The 16,304-nt window shown below is 41.0% G+C and overlaps 1 protein-coding gene across 1 annotated transcript in view; it reads right to left on the bottom strand.

Annotated features, from left to right (window-relative positions):
• Positions 1 to 540: 540 nt before the first annotated feature.
• Positions 541 to 16,304, bottom strand: part of aplp1 (amyloid beta (A4) precursor-like protein 1) — a 34,706-nt gene continuing 18,942 nt past the window's right edge. The window contains exons 2-17 of the mRNA XM_079560775.1: positions 10,637 to 10,816; positions 8,381 to 8,510; positions 7,599 to 7,711; positions 6,954 to 7,144; positions 6,392 to 6,600; positions 5,686 to 5,813; positions 5,329 to 5,403; positions 4,948 to 5,106; positions 4,712 to 4,840; positions 4,373 to 4,472; positions 3,877 to 4,044; positions 3,715 to 3,735; positions 3,441 to 3,499; positions 3,291 to 3,356; positions 2,849 to 2,992; positions 541 to 1,529 (exon numbers count right to left, since the gene is read on the bottom strand). Of these exons, the coding sequence (XP_079416901.1) occupies positions 1,431 to 1,529; positions 2,849 to 2,992; positions 3,291 to 3,356; positions 3,441 to 3,499; positions 3,715 to 3,735; positions 3,877 to 4,044; positions 4,373 to 4,472; positions 4,712 to 4,840; positions 4,948 to 5,106; positions 5,329 to 5,403; positions 5,686 to 5,813; positions 6,392 to 6,600; positions 6,954 to 7,144; positions 7,599 to 7,711; positions 8,381 to 8,510; positions 10,637 to 10,816 (1,971 nt within the window). The 3' untranslated portion in view covers positions 541 to 1,430. The remainder of the gene's footprint in view (positions 1,530 to 2,848; positions 2,993 to 3,290; positions 3,357 to 3,440; positions 3,500 to 3,714; positions 3,736 to 3,876; positions 4,045 to 4,372; positions 4,473 to 4,711; positions 4,841 to 4,947; positions 5,107 to 5,328; positions 5,404 to 5,685; positions 5,814 to 6,391; positions 6,601 to 6,953; positions 7,145 to 7,598; positions 7,712 to 8,380; positions 8,511 to 10,636; positions 10,817 to 16,304) is intronic.

Below are 16,304 nucleotides of genomic sequence, written 5' to 3'. Positions count from 1 at the left end.
TCTCTAGGTAGCAATCAAAACTTCACCAACAATATAGTAGTTTTAAGGAGGGCTTTCCTGCACTGCGGACACACAACTACAGTGTTCTCACATAAAGCCAGTGACCATAAAGCATAAAGAGAGGCGGATAGAACTGCGTTGGATTTGCTCAAGTACAGGTGTGAGAGTAACGTTGTAAAGTAATTGTAGTTTTATCACTCAGTCCTTTTGTATTTGAGTAATATTAGTTTGAAGTTGCGATACTCTTACTTAAAGCCACACTGTGTAGAATTTGACTCAATAAATTAAATTGAAATACAAGCATTTATTTCATGAGAGATATTTTCATTATTGAAAAATACCTCATAAATGCACAAACAAATATGAGCCTTTGCTGTGAGCGGCTCAGCTTACCTAAGACATGACTGTAGCTTTACTGGGAGAGGGTACGTCTCTAGTTCGTCTCCATGGAGATGTGACTAAAGTCAGTAGGATTTTAGAATCAAAAAGGTTATAGGTTCTCATCCAGATCCATCCTTTAATTACCCACTGCTCTGGAGCTGGTCATTACGAGCATGTTTTGTGTTGATGGCAACAGTATAGTCCAAAATGTTACGCAGTGTGCCTTTAACTAAACATAATGAGTTTCTCCAATGATTACGTGATGTAGGCTTTGTGTTATGATGAATAAAAAGGTACAGTTCCGGTATCTTTTGACTTTTTTCACATTTTTCCTGTTGTCAGAATTTCCACATCATTTTGTCATTCCTAAAACATAAGCTCTCTAACATTTACGCTCTGGACTCGAGTTGTATTTTCATCAATTACCTTTACACTCTTACTTGAGTAAATGTTGCGGCTACTCTACCCACCTCTGACCATAAACGCCTCACACATTCAAAGTAAAACATGTCCATTCTTAGTGTCCTAAATTATACAGTATTTTCCAATGGAGGGATATTCAAACTGAACAGATACTGAAGATGACCTCCACTGAGTGACAGCAGGATTCGGCTTGCAGTCATCTACATTGATATATAGGTCTATATCTAGCAGTGGTACGATTCAACAAAGATATTACTACTAAAAATAAATACTATAAAGCATTATGCAGCACTCAACTTTAGATTGTAGTGAACAACAGATCGAGTCATGCCACTGGAGTGATTTGGTTTCGAAAGACGGATGCTTTAGGGGCGTATGGAATGAAGTGGCACGCTAATGGGAGGGGGCAATGGCGGTGACGATGAGGGATCGGTAATATTCACATTCGGATATAGATGAGAGTTGGTTGGTCATTTACAATGGGTTTTGGGTCGCAGCCCGGACTTTAGCAGTTACTTTAAGTTGTTGTCAATCACAGAGAGAGAGAGAGAAAGAGAGAGACGGTGGTCTGGATGTGCCACCGCTGTGGAGGGCATGTCTCGCAGCATCACACAGGATTTGATACCTCAGTTCATCTGCTCGAAGAATTTGTAAGTGGGGTTTTCGTAGCCGTGGTTTTGCATTTTGTTGAGCTGTCTCTCCTCTGGTGTGAGCATGGGGTCGACCTGCAGCGAGAAAGACGAGAATCATTGCAATATAAGCCGCTAAATGTCACACACACATTTCGAAAGCACAAAACCCGGCTGAGAGGGTTGTGACTGTCGCATGACTAAAGCAGCATTTGTAACATACTTCTGTAACTACATACAGTTCTGTACATTTACTAAACCCATACATCACTTTTTTTGCTTTATTTTATACAACAAACATACAAACAAGACATCAAAGTGAAAGTACAAGCGACAACACAAACAAGTAAACCAAGTGTGAAGTGTGTGTGTCAAGGTGTGACGGGTGTATCAATGTAGTATTTGAGGCTGTAGTGATGAAGTTACGCTCGGTGTTAATGTAATGCGGCACAGCATGCATGGCATTGCATATTATAGGTTAGTACTTAGTATTAGTATTATTACACAATTTTACTTTTTCCAATAAGGTAATGATGAGTCTTGCACATTTGTATCGTACATGTACCTCATCTTTTCTTGTGTTTTGTAAGTGTGTTGAGTTTGGTGCATTAAAAATAGCATGTAGTGCATTGCAATGTGAGGTACATGTACATTGAGTTTGGACTTCAAGCTTAAAGAGAAAAAGTGTGAGGAAACAACAACAACAACAACAACAACAAAAAGTCTGTATCATCAATATAGTCAATTAGTATATTAATGATACACTGACTATATTGATAGTCAATTAGTGACTATCAAAATAGTCACTAATTGACTATATTGACTATAGATACAGCCCACTGAAGATACAGTAGCTGTATCTTCCTCATGCACAGAGGATACTGAATAATAAATCATAAAACTCCCTCCAAACACTGGAGTGAGAAATAAGATGAAGATTTTCAATGGAGATATAATCATTTAAGAGATTTTTCCCATGTGTAATGTTTATGTTGGCCCTTGATTTCCAGTTCATGAGGACAGTTTTCAAGGAGGATGGGATTATGGGACATTGGATATGTAGTAAGCAAAGTGATGGGAAAATTATCACACATCACATTTTTATTTAACCTTTGTTGGAGTTCACTTGTGTTTATGTGCCCTCAAATTATTTAAATATCAAAGCGCATAAGAAATATCAAAGCGCATAAGAAGTACCTCCTTCAAATTCAAAATAAAGACAACAATCAATAGATTCTGTATTACACAAATAATACAGAATATTATTGATCTAATTGTCCCTGTTTCAATGAACAAGTAAAGTGGATGTTTATTCAGTTCTTATTTTGTTAAGTTTAATTCTTATTTCTGTTTCCTCTCTGCTGAATGAAAGCATCTTGTTATATTAAACACACATGAGGCGGCTGGAGACGCACCTCGACAATGCCGTGGCTGATGGTGCCGTAGGGTTTCCTGCGCACCAGCAGCAGACTGATCACCATCACCATGGCGATGGCCACTGCTACGACGAGCAGCCCCACCATCGCCCCGCGGTTAAACGTCTCCAGGGCATCGGGCTGCTGTGAGGGCGAGAAAAACGTCAGCCACAAAACATCTCTGGAGGTAAATTATAGTTATCATTTTAGAAGCGAGTTTTCAGAGTAATAAGTAATTTCTGTATTTTAGTGGCTCATTTTGCACTCAGTACTTTTTTGTATTGAGCACAACCAAATATAAAGTTATTATGAAGGAATTTCCCCTCAGGGATCAATAAAGTTATCTCTATTAGACCGTGTTCAGGTTGTTTAGTACCACACACAGATATTCTCTCCAATGCTGTCAACAGCCAACAACAATACAGCAGTGTTCAGCTCTTACTAGTTCATCTCTCTCAATCTCTGGCGGCTTGGAGTCCAGGAGCTTGAGTTCAGCAGACGTGTTGCTCTAACACAAAGTCACAAGGAGAATTCTCATTAACAGAACATACAACATACATTTTAGAGACAAAAATCTGAAAATGTGCTGTACCTTTTCTTCATATTCGTAGTTAGCGCCTCTCTCAGATGTGCTGTCGTCATATTCATCAACTGAACACAAACATGGTTATAAAGCAGACGATGAAACGTTATTTAAAAATGGTTTACTTGTGCGTTAAAAGATATATATAAATAAAAATATGAGAACTGAAATTAGGAGTGTGTTGGTCAGTTTGCAGAACCTTATTAAGCCATAAGGAGAACTTTTAATTCTGATTCTTCTCTACTAGATTGGTGCAAGTATTATAGAATAATTTGTAGTTTACCTTTCTTATTAGACTGCAGATCTGTGAATAGACAGAAAAATTGTTACAAAATCAATATCATTTCTTTTTTATCATCAAAAAGCGCTCTCAAAGACTGACAAGTAAAATAAAATGTATATGTAAAAAAAATAAGAGCAAAGTCTTGGAACACTGTGTATGTACCGATGCGTGGGGGGTAGGGCCTGTTTTGGAAAGCCGCCTCCTCCTCAGCCTCATCGTCCTTCACCTCCTCGCTCTCGGCCGGCAGCAGCTCCTCGGTGGTGCGGGTCTCGGAGAACGAGGTGGTCATGAGCTCGCTGATGTCCCCAAGCTCTGCCTTTACCATCTCCTCTGCAAGAAAAAGAGATAGAAAAAATTAAAAAATGAGCCCACAACACTATTTCAAATTGGGCTGAATATCGGAGTCAAAGCAAAAGCACAGTTTGAAGAGTTTGAACATATGTGTGTGGGTGTATGAAGGCTCTACAAAGTTTAGCACATTTCCACAATCTCTCAAATATAAATGTTTATGCACATGTGTATAATGTGAATTGAGCTTTGAATTTAATAAAAAATATTGCAAATCAAACCATAATTGTTTTTGTTTTTTCCCCTGTATCATTCAGTGCTGTTTTGAATCACATATATAGAAGGCTCAAGTGAGTAATTTTTTCCTCACGAATGTCGCTGTGCAGCTCTTTGGCCAGTGTGGGGTCTTTGTAGAGCAGCGCTAGACTCTGATTCATCCTCTCTTCGATGACATGGAGATGTGTGTAGACCTGAAACAAGAAGTTTGACCAAGTGTTACAAATCGGGGGCAGAAAATTAGTCAACAAAATGAGATAGTTTACAAGAAAAGCAATGAAAATGCTGTCCCCGAAAGCTTCAATATATGAGTTAACAAAGTGGGATTTTGGTCCCCTCTAAAAGAACAATGAAATTATGAATGATATCAGTGATAACTTACATTGACAAAGTATTTTTCATTATTTGGTTGTCACAAGATTATAGGACCAACCTGAAATTTCATCTGCTCTGCCTTCTGAGGGTCCACGGCCACAATATGGCGGTAGTGCCTGAGAGTGTGTCTGCGGTCCTTCTGCTCTGCGGCGATGTATCGCTTAAGGGCCTGCAGTACTCGCTCTGGCTGCGAGACAAACAGGAAAGTGGCACATACTGAGAAACTGTTCCTTAAATACAACAAAGAGGGACTTTTGAATGCAGTAATGGGCCCATGTCTGTTAGTGCTTGTACCTGAGGAGGGTCAGACTGCACTGCTGTGAGATAATTCTCCAGCGCTAGACGGCGGTTGTTGTTTAAGATCGCCTCGACCCGAGCGAGATGAGTCTCAACGAGCCTCTGCCTCTCTCCAGCAACCTGCTCCTCCAACGTCTGCAGAACGGACTGGAAGTGCTGGAAATAAGATGGTCAATTTATGACATTTGTAGGGTTTGAAATAAAATCTAAAATTATTGTACAGCTCAATCATAATGAACTAGTGTGACACATTTCCCTAAATGAAAATATATCCAGGTCACTCATTTTAAATATTGGTTCTGCCATATACCCATCACTTCCTTATCCATTATAGTTTTAAAGATGAAATTGTATGTTAGATGATAAATGTCACATTACCTCATTGAGGGCCTGTCGCTCAGATTTAGGCAGGTTCTTTGACTGGTTGTCTGCCTCAGCCCATTCTTTCATGATCTAAAAAAACACAATTACAATTTATTAGATAATTCTAACTGAATGATTCGCTGAAATACAATCTTCTTAGCAACACTGAACTTTAAGACATGCCTCCGAGTCCTAGTGTGACACTTATAAAGATATGTGAATCTTTTGATCTGCTTCCCCGACTGCACCATGTACAAGCCAGTGGCTATGTCATTCAGGAAATTAGATTTGAGGAGAATGAACGTGTAGCTCTCATAGAAGATGAATGAATGGACTGTCAAGTCTGAGACCAGTCAACTGTTCAGAGCCCACCTCATTGATACGCTTCATTCTTCGCTCCTCCAGATCAGTTTTAGCCCGGAGGAAGTTAGCATGCTCAGTCTCATCCACAGGCTTCTCAAAGTACACATCAACTCCATCGGTGGGGCGAGGGGTGATCACTGAACACAGAACAGAGACAATTGTCATGCAGAAGGCTGTGATTAAAAGCACTGATCTGCAAAACGCTGTGAGGGACATGTGTCTATGATATATATTATACACACAGCTTTAATACACATTTTGAATAGGACTGTCAATTGATGTCCTTACTGTTTAGTGTCTGACTGAATAAGACATTTATCTCCATCAGACCTGGTGGGCTGAAGTTTATCACAGATATGACAGCACACACCATATCCTAATCCTAATCTTAATTTTCGGGTGGATAAGGGTGAATACATATAATTTGCTTTGGCGGGAACTAGAAGACAAACAGTTTACCTTTTAATCAAGAGGCAAACCAATGAAGGCTTCAAATAGGTTTAGTTAAAGTATTTATTATTGAGCTATGTGCTGCATAAATAAATCTAACCTTGACCATTTGTGAACATTATGTCCCCTCAGCCTGACTGTACAGGGAGTGAACCATAGTGGAGACACTCACAGCGGGCCTCCCTGCTCAGAGGCGCTGAAGGAGTGGGTTTGTGGCTTTTGTCACTGTAGAAAAAGTCCAGTTTGTTGGACATCTGGTACGCACCTGAGTCTATGGGGTACTCGTCGTACTCCTCTGGGTCTTTGACAGCTCCCTCTTCATCATCCTCTTCTTCATCCTCCTCTTCATCATTGTCATCCACATCTTCGTCATCCTCCACCTCCTCTTCCTCCTCCATCACCTCTTCCTCTTCTTCCTCTTCTTCCTCCTCCAGGTCAGGGTCAGGAGAGGGGCTCAGCGTGGGTACTTTTACACTAAAACACAACAACAAACTGCATCATAATGCTGAAAATGGCAGACATTGGCTGGGTTTCAGATCACAACACAGCGACGGTCTCAATTTACTCCTCCTTTTACATCAAGGAACCACTCACCCACTCACCCATTCACACTCTCAATCATACAGCAGTGTACGCAGACACTAGAGGCAAGGTGGGTCAAGTTTATTGTCCAAAGACACGATGTGTGGATGAATGCTTAAACTATTGAGCCATTGGCGCTGCAGTATCTATACAGTATATATACTTAAGATATAGTTTCTTCTAATAGAAGGACTGTATGCTTAGCTACATTTTGATGAGCCATATGTTTGTGTTTTCATAGTTACCCAGGGTTGACTTTTCCTCCACTCTGGGATGTGATGATCTCAGGCAGAGCATGGGCCTCTCCAGCCTCCACCTCCAGTTTGTTTGAGGTGGTCCGGCCTGGGCAGCACACGTACTCGACTCCCCGGAAGTGGTCTCCACATGGGAGCAGCATCCCATAGCTGTGGAGCTCCAGGCTGTCTGCAGTGCAGGCCTGGTACATAAAAAAATCAGAAATAAAAAAAATATATATAAAAAAAATCTGTCAATGGCTGAGACATGAAGTTACATATCTATATAACTGCAGAAATGCTTTAAAAAATGTATGAAAAACTATGTGTTTTTTGACAATTGTGATTAGACTTTGATTTATTTAAGAACATGCATGTATGAAAATTAAGGTTCAGTTCACAGTGTCATTTTTAAACATGTCCACAAACATTTCCATTTGACAGACCAAAGTATTAACCGCTAAACCAAAATAATAATAAGATGCTTTTTAGTTTGTACAGATCGAAACTGTAAAGCAGGTTGTGATACAGCGTGTTACTTGTGTATCATGCCATTTCAACCTGCTCTGAGGCTATTTTTCTGACAAAGTGTTCAATTCCGTGGATACCTGTTACGTTGCCCGAGTGTACACATTGCCTTGCCCTGATCTCTCTCACCTCTTTGGCGATGTTGTGCCAGTAGACGTAGCTCTCACAAATGTCCATCTGCTCCTTGTGCAGGAATCGGCAGCGGTCGGGCACCAGCAGGGCCTCGCTCACATACTCCCCCTCTGCACAGTCCAACATACAGCACGATGTGAAAGGAGATTCTAAGCAAAACACTTCACTCAAGGATGCTCAGAACAAAGAGCAAGACTACAGCTGTATTTGTAAATGTTGAGTGTAAATCTTTGGCCTATTTCTTTTTTGCAGGTTTTATATATGTTATATTTCTGTCTTCACACATCAGTACTTGCCCCTTATGGAAGACATAGACAGTCAGACCAACAGAGAGGCAGAGAGACACCACACACTGCATTGTTGGCCTATCTGTCCCTCTAGTGGCCATATGTTGACACAGCAACAAGGCTTTATCTGTCTGTTATAATATGCTGCATATTTAGGAATCAAACACATGCGAGTGATGTATAATAGATGCCGTGGCGGCAGTTCTGCTGTAGAGACACAGTACAAATATTCCTTTGCTCTGACACAGACAATGTTTTATTTAATTCATTATGTAAGCAGCAATGGGGCTAGCTTTGATCCCTCAGAATCACAATGCCAATGTGCTGTACTCTTTCACGACAATGTTACACTCAAGTCTGTCTGTCACAACTCTAACACACCTAACACCTAAATGGAGGCATGTGCCACATTTGCACTCAATACTAGTCATCTAAAAATCTCCGTCTACGACCTGACTTTTCATTGTGACCAGTGTGGTGTGATGCTCTTACCCATGCAGCGGTAAGGCACTACGATAGGGGCACGGTTCTGACAGTGGCCCCAGCCTTTCTTACACCACTGCGGGATGGTGACGGGTTTGTTTGCCTCCTCAGCTTTGGAAATTTGAAGATTGGGGTACATCTGGAGGTTCATGCACAGAATGTAGAGACAGGAGCAAGGGACAGAACACAGGGTCAAAGGGTGAGGGTCGAGCAGAGGAAGTTCTTGAAGTCACTCAGAGGCAGACAGAAGGCACATGTATAGGTAACATATCACAAAAATGACAGAATTCAGAACAAGTTGCGTAAAGTAGATTTGTCTACAGCTGGCTGATTTTCTGTTTTGGTTCCATACCAATACTTAAAGCAGTACTAAGTAACTCATGCCCCAAGAGGCCATAAGCGCCACTGCAGGTGTCGTAGCATGTTACGTTTTTTTACTCATTAATTGTCCGTGAGAGTAAATACTACGCTGACAGAAAAGACAAAGAGAAAGAGGGATATTGTACATCCAATGACACAATGGAAATATTTTTTTTCACTCAAACTTGGCTGTAAATACTGTTTAAGCCGCAGTTAGCTTTGCCCGTTAGCCTGTTAGCTTCTTCTTCGTATTCTATATCTATTATTATCGTATCTATTAATGTGTATTGGGGCCTCTGACCCGGTGCAGGAAAGCTGCAAGTGTGGTTTTCTGGCCAGAGACACCAGGAGGAGATGAAAGACCCCCCAATCATCCCATTAACACTTGTATTACCCCCAGGGGGCCCACAAAAAGAATTTATTAAGGTAAACGAGTTACTTAGTACTGCTTTAATATCCAAACAATCCTTTTTTTTTTAGTACATAATGCTACAATTTTCATTATCTAGTGCAATAAAACAGAACAAATAATCATTGATGGTATTTAAACTGGGAGTCGGGTTGTACCACATCAAAACTTGGTCACATTATTTTCAGTACCAATCAATACCTTTTAGCAGAAAGACCCAAATTTGACAAGTTTATAGTTTTGCTTTGAAGATCCAGATCATTTACTTATTTCAAGGCATATCTGATTTCACAATGTTTTGGTGGTAAGACTTCATAGTAAGCTTCATATTAAGAAGGTCCTGGGTACGATTTCCACAAACATGCAGGTGGCCCATAGTGGTGATTGCACTCAGTGATTCCTCCCTGATCTAGCGAGCGCTCAAAGTGACCTTCTCAATTAACCAAGGTATATTCTGAATTCAAGCCATTTTAAGCCATGTAGAAATTCCTTTCATGTCGTACATACAGGAATATACTGTCAGTGTGCATAAGGAAAAGTCATGCAACATTTTGTCTTTTTCACTATTCGGAAGCTAAGAGCGGTTTAGCTTCTAGATTGACTGCTTTCATTTCAAATCCAGGCCAAAAATGGAAGCACAAATCCATTATATTGGGGTTGCAACACAGAGAAAGGAAAGTGACCGCAGTCCAGAGATGGCTTTCCTTTACAAAAGTCGGGCAAAATTGAAGGATTTTGTCTGAAAGCCTTTGCAGACGCATAATGTAGCAGTTAATCCTATTACAGTCTATTGAGGTTATTAATGTCACTCCGGCGTGTTATGTGCTGTTTGACCTGCAGAGGGCGAAAGAATCCTCTTTTTACAGTTTTATATTTGACATGGAGTATTCACAGGAACATACAGTGCAGTGAGAAATAGTGTACCACTTAGAGATCACACAGACTCGATACCATTGTGATGTTAGAGGGATGCGAGAAGCGTTTTTAATAATCCCAAATAGTATTAATTATTTTCCATGTCTTCTGGTAAGCCAAATGTTTATAATGTGTCGGTAATGTACCAAGAATGTCTAAAAAGGACTGAAACACTCAGAGCAGGTAATCACCCTCTGAAAACACAAGCTATTATTTGTAAGTAATCTCTTTATCACAGTGAAGCCTGTGTGTAAGGATTTAGTCACTCTCAATGGTCTAAAACTTTATGGTTTCAGACTAGGTTTCAACTGATATGCTGTAACCCTTTTAACAGAGGACCTTGTTTTTCAATATACAGTCTCAGTAAGTGACTGTTTGTGATGTGTTTGTGCAATGTTCTGCTATGAGGTTTGCGACAAATTAATTGCCCTTTGGGACCAATAAGGTTTTCTGAATCTGAATCTGATGTGTGATGGATTAGTTTTGGTGTCTTTGGATCTTGCGTCATTTATTATTGTGAAAGCAATATTTCGCAAATACAATGTGCATTGCTAGCTTGTGTATGAGAGTGCTTCTCTCACCTCCTGGCAGTAGGACAGGACCTGGCTGTGCTCGGTGAAGCAGCCCAGTCTCCCCTGGGGGTCGGCCTCCCACTGTCCCGTCTGTGTGTTCATGTAGAGCAGCACGCGGCCGCAGTACATGGCAATCTGAGGCTGTGGCTCCGACAGGCCCGGGCCGCTCATCTCGTTCATCGCTAGAGCCTGGAAACACAAAGAAAGACACATAGACAGGGTTTATACAAGTCAAATTTAATGCTTTTTAATGCAATTTTAATGCCTCAATACTATATTTCAGTGCCACACGCATAAAAATCAGCGCATATTTCATTTCTTAAGATTAGCAAACATTTCATCAAATAGAAGAAAGAGAACTGGACAAAACGCAAAAAAAGTAGTACATTTCAAACCAAAGTGCAACTGAATATGTATAGTCAAGATGTAGTTATTGTGCTTAATTGTTTAATCTGTCTATTTGTTTATTTTTATTACTTATATTTCGAAATGTTTTAATGGTTGGTATCTTATTTTTTAACATGGAATTGTATGGCTGACTGCTAGTCTGCAAATATCCATAAGGAACTCCACAAATAAAAGTTACACGTGCCAAATTATTTTACTATACAGCATGTGCGTGAGGGAAAGGAGTTGCTAAGATACTATCATTAGCAACCATAGCAACCAGATTGGCCATGACCTAAATGTAGGCTTGGACATTCATACTTTACAAACAACAGATTTCAGTAATATATCTGAGTTTGGTTTGTCTACTTTTTCCCTATAGCTACACTTAAGTAACTCCAAGTGGCTCACTCGCATAAACCGCACGCTGTTCTTTAGCGTTCTTAAGTACCACACTGGTCAATGTTAAACCGCTGCTGGGCTGAGATCACAGAGGACTCCGGGCACGGTCCATAAAAAGAAGGTACGTAAAAGACAGCTTCCCCCCCCTGCGCTGCCTCCTCCTTTGGCCTTCTAGGATGTTGTTATTGATCACAGGATATGTTGCTGAGCGCAGGAGGCCCCCACGGGAGCCCACACACAGGAACAAACAGCAGAAGAGCCCGGAGTCAGGTGTTAATACGGGCTCATTGACCGGTCAGCCACTTCACTACATTAACAGTGCGCAGAGACTGGAGGGAAGACAGAATAATGTGTATGACGGATGCAACTGCAGGTTTTCTGTTAAAAATTGGGATCAGATTTGCGGTGCATTAGCGGTTGCAAGATGACTGAACTCTGAGCTGCAAAACTAATAAGAATCCCACGCATTTTATTGTCAAGTCAACTACAGGGTCGACAGGTTTTCCCCTTTAATAAAAACACATTCTGTTGTCTTCAATGGAAATTATTTGCGATTTGTCTAATAGCTGCCACTGGCAAAATGGTGCACAGGTTTTCAGGTTAGAAAAGATATCGAAATACTCAGGCCGGTTATGTTCCAAGTAGAGAGCAAATCTTCTCTAGTTTCCCCAAAGAATAAATGTCTCCCCTTCTGACAGGTACATTTGGGGGGTTGAAAGTACGTGTAATTTGAACTTTTTAACCCCGAAACCCCCTTAATGACGAGCGAAGCCTGGAGCCATGGTGTACTGTAGCTGTGTGCTTTCAAGTGCTCCGACAGACGAGAGATACGTAGAGCCACCGACGACACATAAGACGCTGCTGAGCCAATTACTGCTGTGGAATGAGCGCGCCTGAAGGGAACAGTGTCGAGCAGAAATATGTGAAGTCATCAAAGAAAAGGCACGCCAAACAACTGCTGTGGCGCTTATTTGAAGTTTTAATTAAAACTACTCTCAAATATTATTCTGCGTGTGCTGTAATTGAACAAAAATAATTACACAGGTTGCATTAAATGTACTTTTTATAGCAATACGGAATTCTTACTGATTACTGCAGAGTTTAACAATAGCATTTGGGCGTCCCACAGTGGTGAGCATTTCACGTACAGTAGATTGAGAGAGTGGCAGGAGACAGTCTGGACGTCTTGAGCAGGAGACTATCCCCATCAGTACAAGTCTCTGACAAGTCTAGCTATTTTCCCATGAGGTTTATCATAACTTAAGGTTCACAGGTCATAGAGTTATCACAGAAACATCAAGAGTGGAATTGCAAGTGGCCTTAAAAAGTGCAGAGAATGGGAAATTCCCTGTCAAGTTTTACCCAGAAAAACATTTAATGTAGTAATGTAATCTCAAATAATTGTGACTGTGAAGGTGAAATGTTGATCATCAGCCCGGTCACTACAGGAGCTCAGCTAACATGTATATAGTTATCTGTTTGACTCAGAGAAGGTCAGTAGCACAAAGAAAAACAAACTTCCGGATATTTGAGCAGATAACCTGGCAGCTCCCTCTGGCCCTGCGCTCTCATTCTGCTGCTCTTCACTACTGCATTTGCAGAAAATCAATGGTGAGCGACTGCAACTGTATCGCCACGTTCTGCTAAATCAATAGAAGTCCATCAGGAGCCCACGGCTCTGACCTCCAGCTCTCCAAGGCTACCCTCCCATCTACTGTCTGATGGGACCAGATTGTATGTCCCTCCTGTGATAACACCAATAAGAAACATTGTTTTAAGATCACACTCCTGCACCCATGCAGCACGTCCATGGTCACAGACAGCAGACTACACAGAACAAAGTCATTATTGTAATAGGCAAAATTCTTAATCTCCTTTGGAGCTTCGGCAGCGGTTCTACAAACTGTGATATTCAAAACTCCTGACTGTATGTCCATTATATCCTCACTGTTATGGAGGGAGTCCCCCAGGTGCTCGCAGAAAAAACAACTCTACATTTTTTTTTGCCGCCATTTCTCATTGTAAAAGAGATAAATGCAGAAAAATATAAAAGATTATCTTAAAATGCTTATGATTCATTTATAATGGTTACCTTTGTATCACTAATGTAGCAGAAAGAGACGACAGTTGATGAATTATTGAGGAAAAACATGGTGGACAAAGCCATGTATGTTTGCAGTATGTGTATAGACAGCGTAATATTTTGTTTCATGTTATGCAGTGTTGTCAATAGGACAGACGTTACACATTATTGCTAGAATAAAACAAATAAAAGACCAAAATCATCCTACAGCAGTGCAGAGCTCCTAAGTCAGTCTGTTTGCAGTGGAGCCACATTTCATGTCCCGGTGCTGAGGAGGCAGAGTGCTTTGGTCCTGGCAGCTGCCCACTGCAGAAAACGGCTCCATTAATAACAAACTGGTGATATAAAGCTGCAGACATTGATTGGCTTTTTGGTCCTTTCACCGCCTGCTTTTCCTCTTGGCCTCTGTGATGTATTATCTTGGGGCTTGCCAAGTTTTCTGTTTAGGCTGTACTTTGGAGGGTACACTATCATATGAGCATATCTAACAGAATGATTCTGGATCCTGTAGAGTGAGGCTGGAGCCCTTAACCGGCCCGGTGCAGATGAAAAATACATAATCCAGTATTTATCAACAAATGTTATCAGTGGTTCCCAATGTTTTCCTGTTTGTGACCCCTATTTTACCAATGGATGCACAACCACAACCCTTCCTCACTTGACAAACCACTGCATTTTAAGAGGAATTAAGGTCATTCATATGGTTTCAATGACAAAATAAACACATTCTCGAACAAAACAGTAAAATGCCATCTCTTTGTATTTTGAAGCATATAACATATTTCTATCACCCTTGTTTGGAGTTCCCTTGGGCATTTTGTTGACCCCAATTTGACGCCACAGCCCCAAAGTTGGGAATCACAGTTTTATCGCTTTTGTCTGTGCTCTGTTGCTGTGACATGGATTTAATTTCTCAGTAAATAGAGTATTTACCCAATTTGATTTTGGCTCGGATTGTCGTTCTACATGTCCCAACAACTCCATCCGCCCTGGCCTAATTAAATTTTCAGCACCTGTTCCACCCTTATGTTGCAGCATGACTTCATCCCATAATGATGCAATCTCTTGGCCCTGTCAGGCAAGTATAAAGCAGGGAGCTGGAGCAGAGGGGAGGAGCCCACCAATCATTTGTCAACCTACGAGTGGCTGGCGAAGTGCGATTCGACTAATGCTCGCAAGTACTTCAAAAAGGGAAGAGCAGTGCCATCACATGGTACAGCGGCTTTGATACGACATAAAACACCGCATTGATCTTCAATTCTGTTTCATCCTGCATTTGTTGCGGCAATTTGTCCAATGTTCACGCGCTGGAAGTCACTGTGGGGCCAAAGGATGGGTGCAGGTACAAGAAAAAGCCTTGAAAAAACAACAGCATGAAGGAGACAAGCAGTTCCCACAGTAATAATTTGTATTTCACTCTCTTCCACAAAGAATATTTCATAAAAATAAAAATGCAAATGATTTCAAGTATGCCTCGATTGAGGAGTCTCTGCTGGCCAGCTCTCACACCTGCACAAGTAAAATGAGCAGCGCGGCCTGATGACATCATCACACAGAGCTGTTTGTTTTTATATCAGGCAAAAGCATGAGCCATGGCACGTGAAATGTGAAGGGAAAATAATCGCAGCAGCATGAAATAATGCAAGTTTGCTTTGCTTCGTGAGATCGCTTGGGATGGACAAGCGTGAGGGCATCCTTAATAATCGTTTTTTTCTATAATAAGTTAAAGTGCTGTGTTGTCTGTCTCGTCAAGACTGTTGTCTACTGTATTTTGTGTTGTTTTGTAATCCTGGCTTGGTGCTGGTTTGTCAAATGTATTGCGACTGTTGAAATTGTCACGTATTGTTTGTTTGTCTTTGTTCATCTTTTTGAATAATTAAATGATCCCGATTATGCTAATTAAGCAATCGTTTGGTTTAATAATCAAAATCGTAATCGAATTTCGATTAACTGCACAGTCCTACTTGCTCCCCTCAATACCAGCGATTAACCATCAAACTAGTGCATACTGATTCATTTTGCATTTGGGAAAAGATGTCTTCTATTTATCTGGGCTTGGTACAAACAGTCTGCTCCAGTGTGTTATGAGTAGGTAGACGATGAATGAAAATGCAAACACTCACAATGTGTTGTTGGTAACACATAAGCTGTGAATTAGTCTTATGTAAAGCTGATTTAAATGGCCCGTTGCCAGAGCCACAGCAGTGAAATTACAAAACACAGCCCAAAGCTAAACTGCCCTGTTGTGATACTGTATCTCTCTGCCTCAATGCGGCACAGATGGCGGAGAAGTGAGAGTCTTCCTGAGGGCGCCTGCTTCTCTCCTCTGCCCTTATTCAAAGTTACATTTAATCCATCATCCGCCTCATAATTCAGATAACCTGTTGTTTCTCTCCCAAACAGCACTGATGCAACGCCTGATACTGTGCGGCTCCTTCCTCCTGCCTCTGGCCAGTGCTAAATGGCCAGAGAGATTGGGGCGCATTCATCATTGTAATCATATTATTTAATTATTCATAGGTTCCATCAAGCCTCTTCCTGGTGTGGCGTGTCTTTATTAGCGAGAGGCAACATTAGTCTGTGGGCAGGCTCCTGAAGCAGAGGGGACAGAGCAGGATGGAGCAGGTTAGCGCTGCAGATCAACACTCATTACTATATATCCCCCGCTAATGGCTAATTGAAGACATTCATTTTTCGATTCAAAGGAAACTGATGCACAAAGTGGAAATGACTTCATTGGGTTTTAGCAGCCTATTAGCCTACAGCGCCATGCAGAGTTGTAAACCAATGTACTAAGCTGAATAT

The sequence above is a fragment of the Gobius niger genome, assembly GCF_951799975.1.
Source record: "Gobius niger genome assembly, chromosome: 8".
NCBI classification, from domain to species: Eukaryota; Metazoa; Chordata; class Actinopteri; order Gobiiformes; family Gobiidae; genus Gobius; species Gobius niger.
This window is presented reverse-complemented; position numbering and strand designations above follow the sequence as displayed.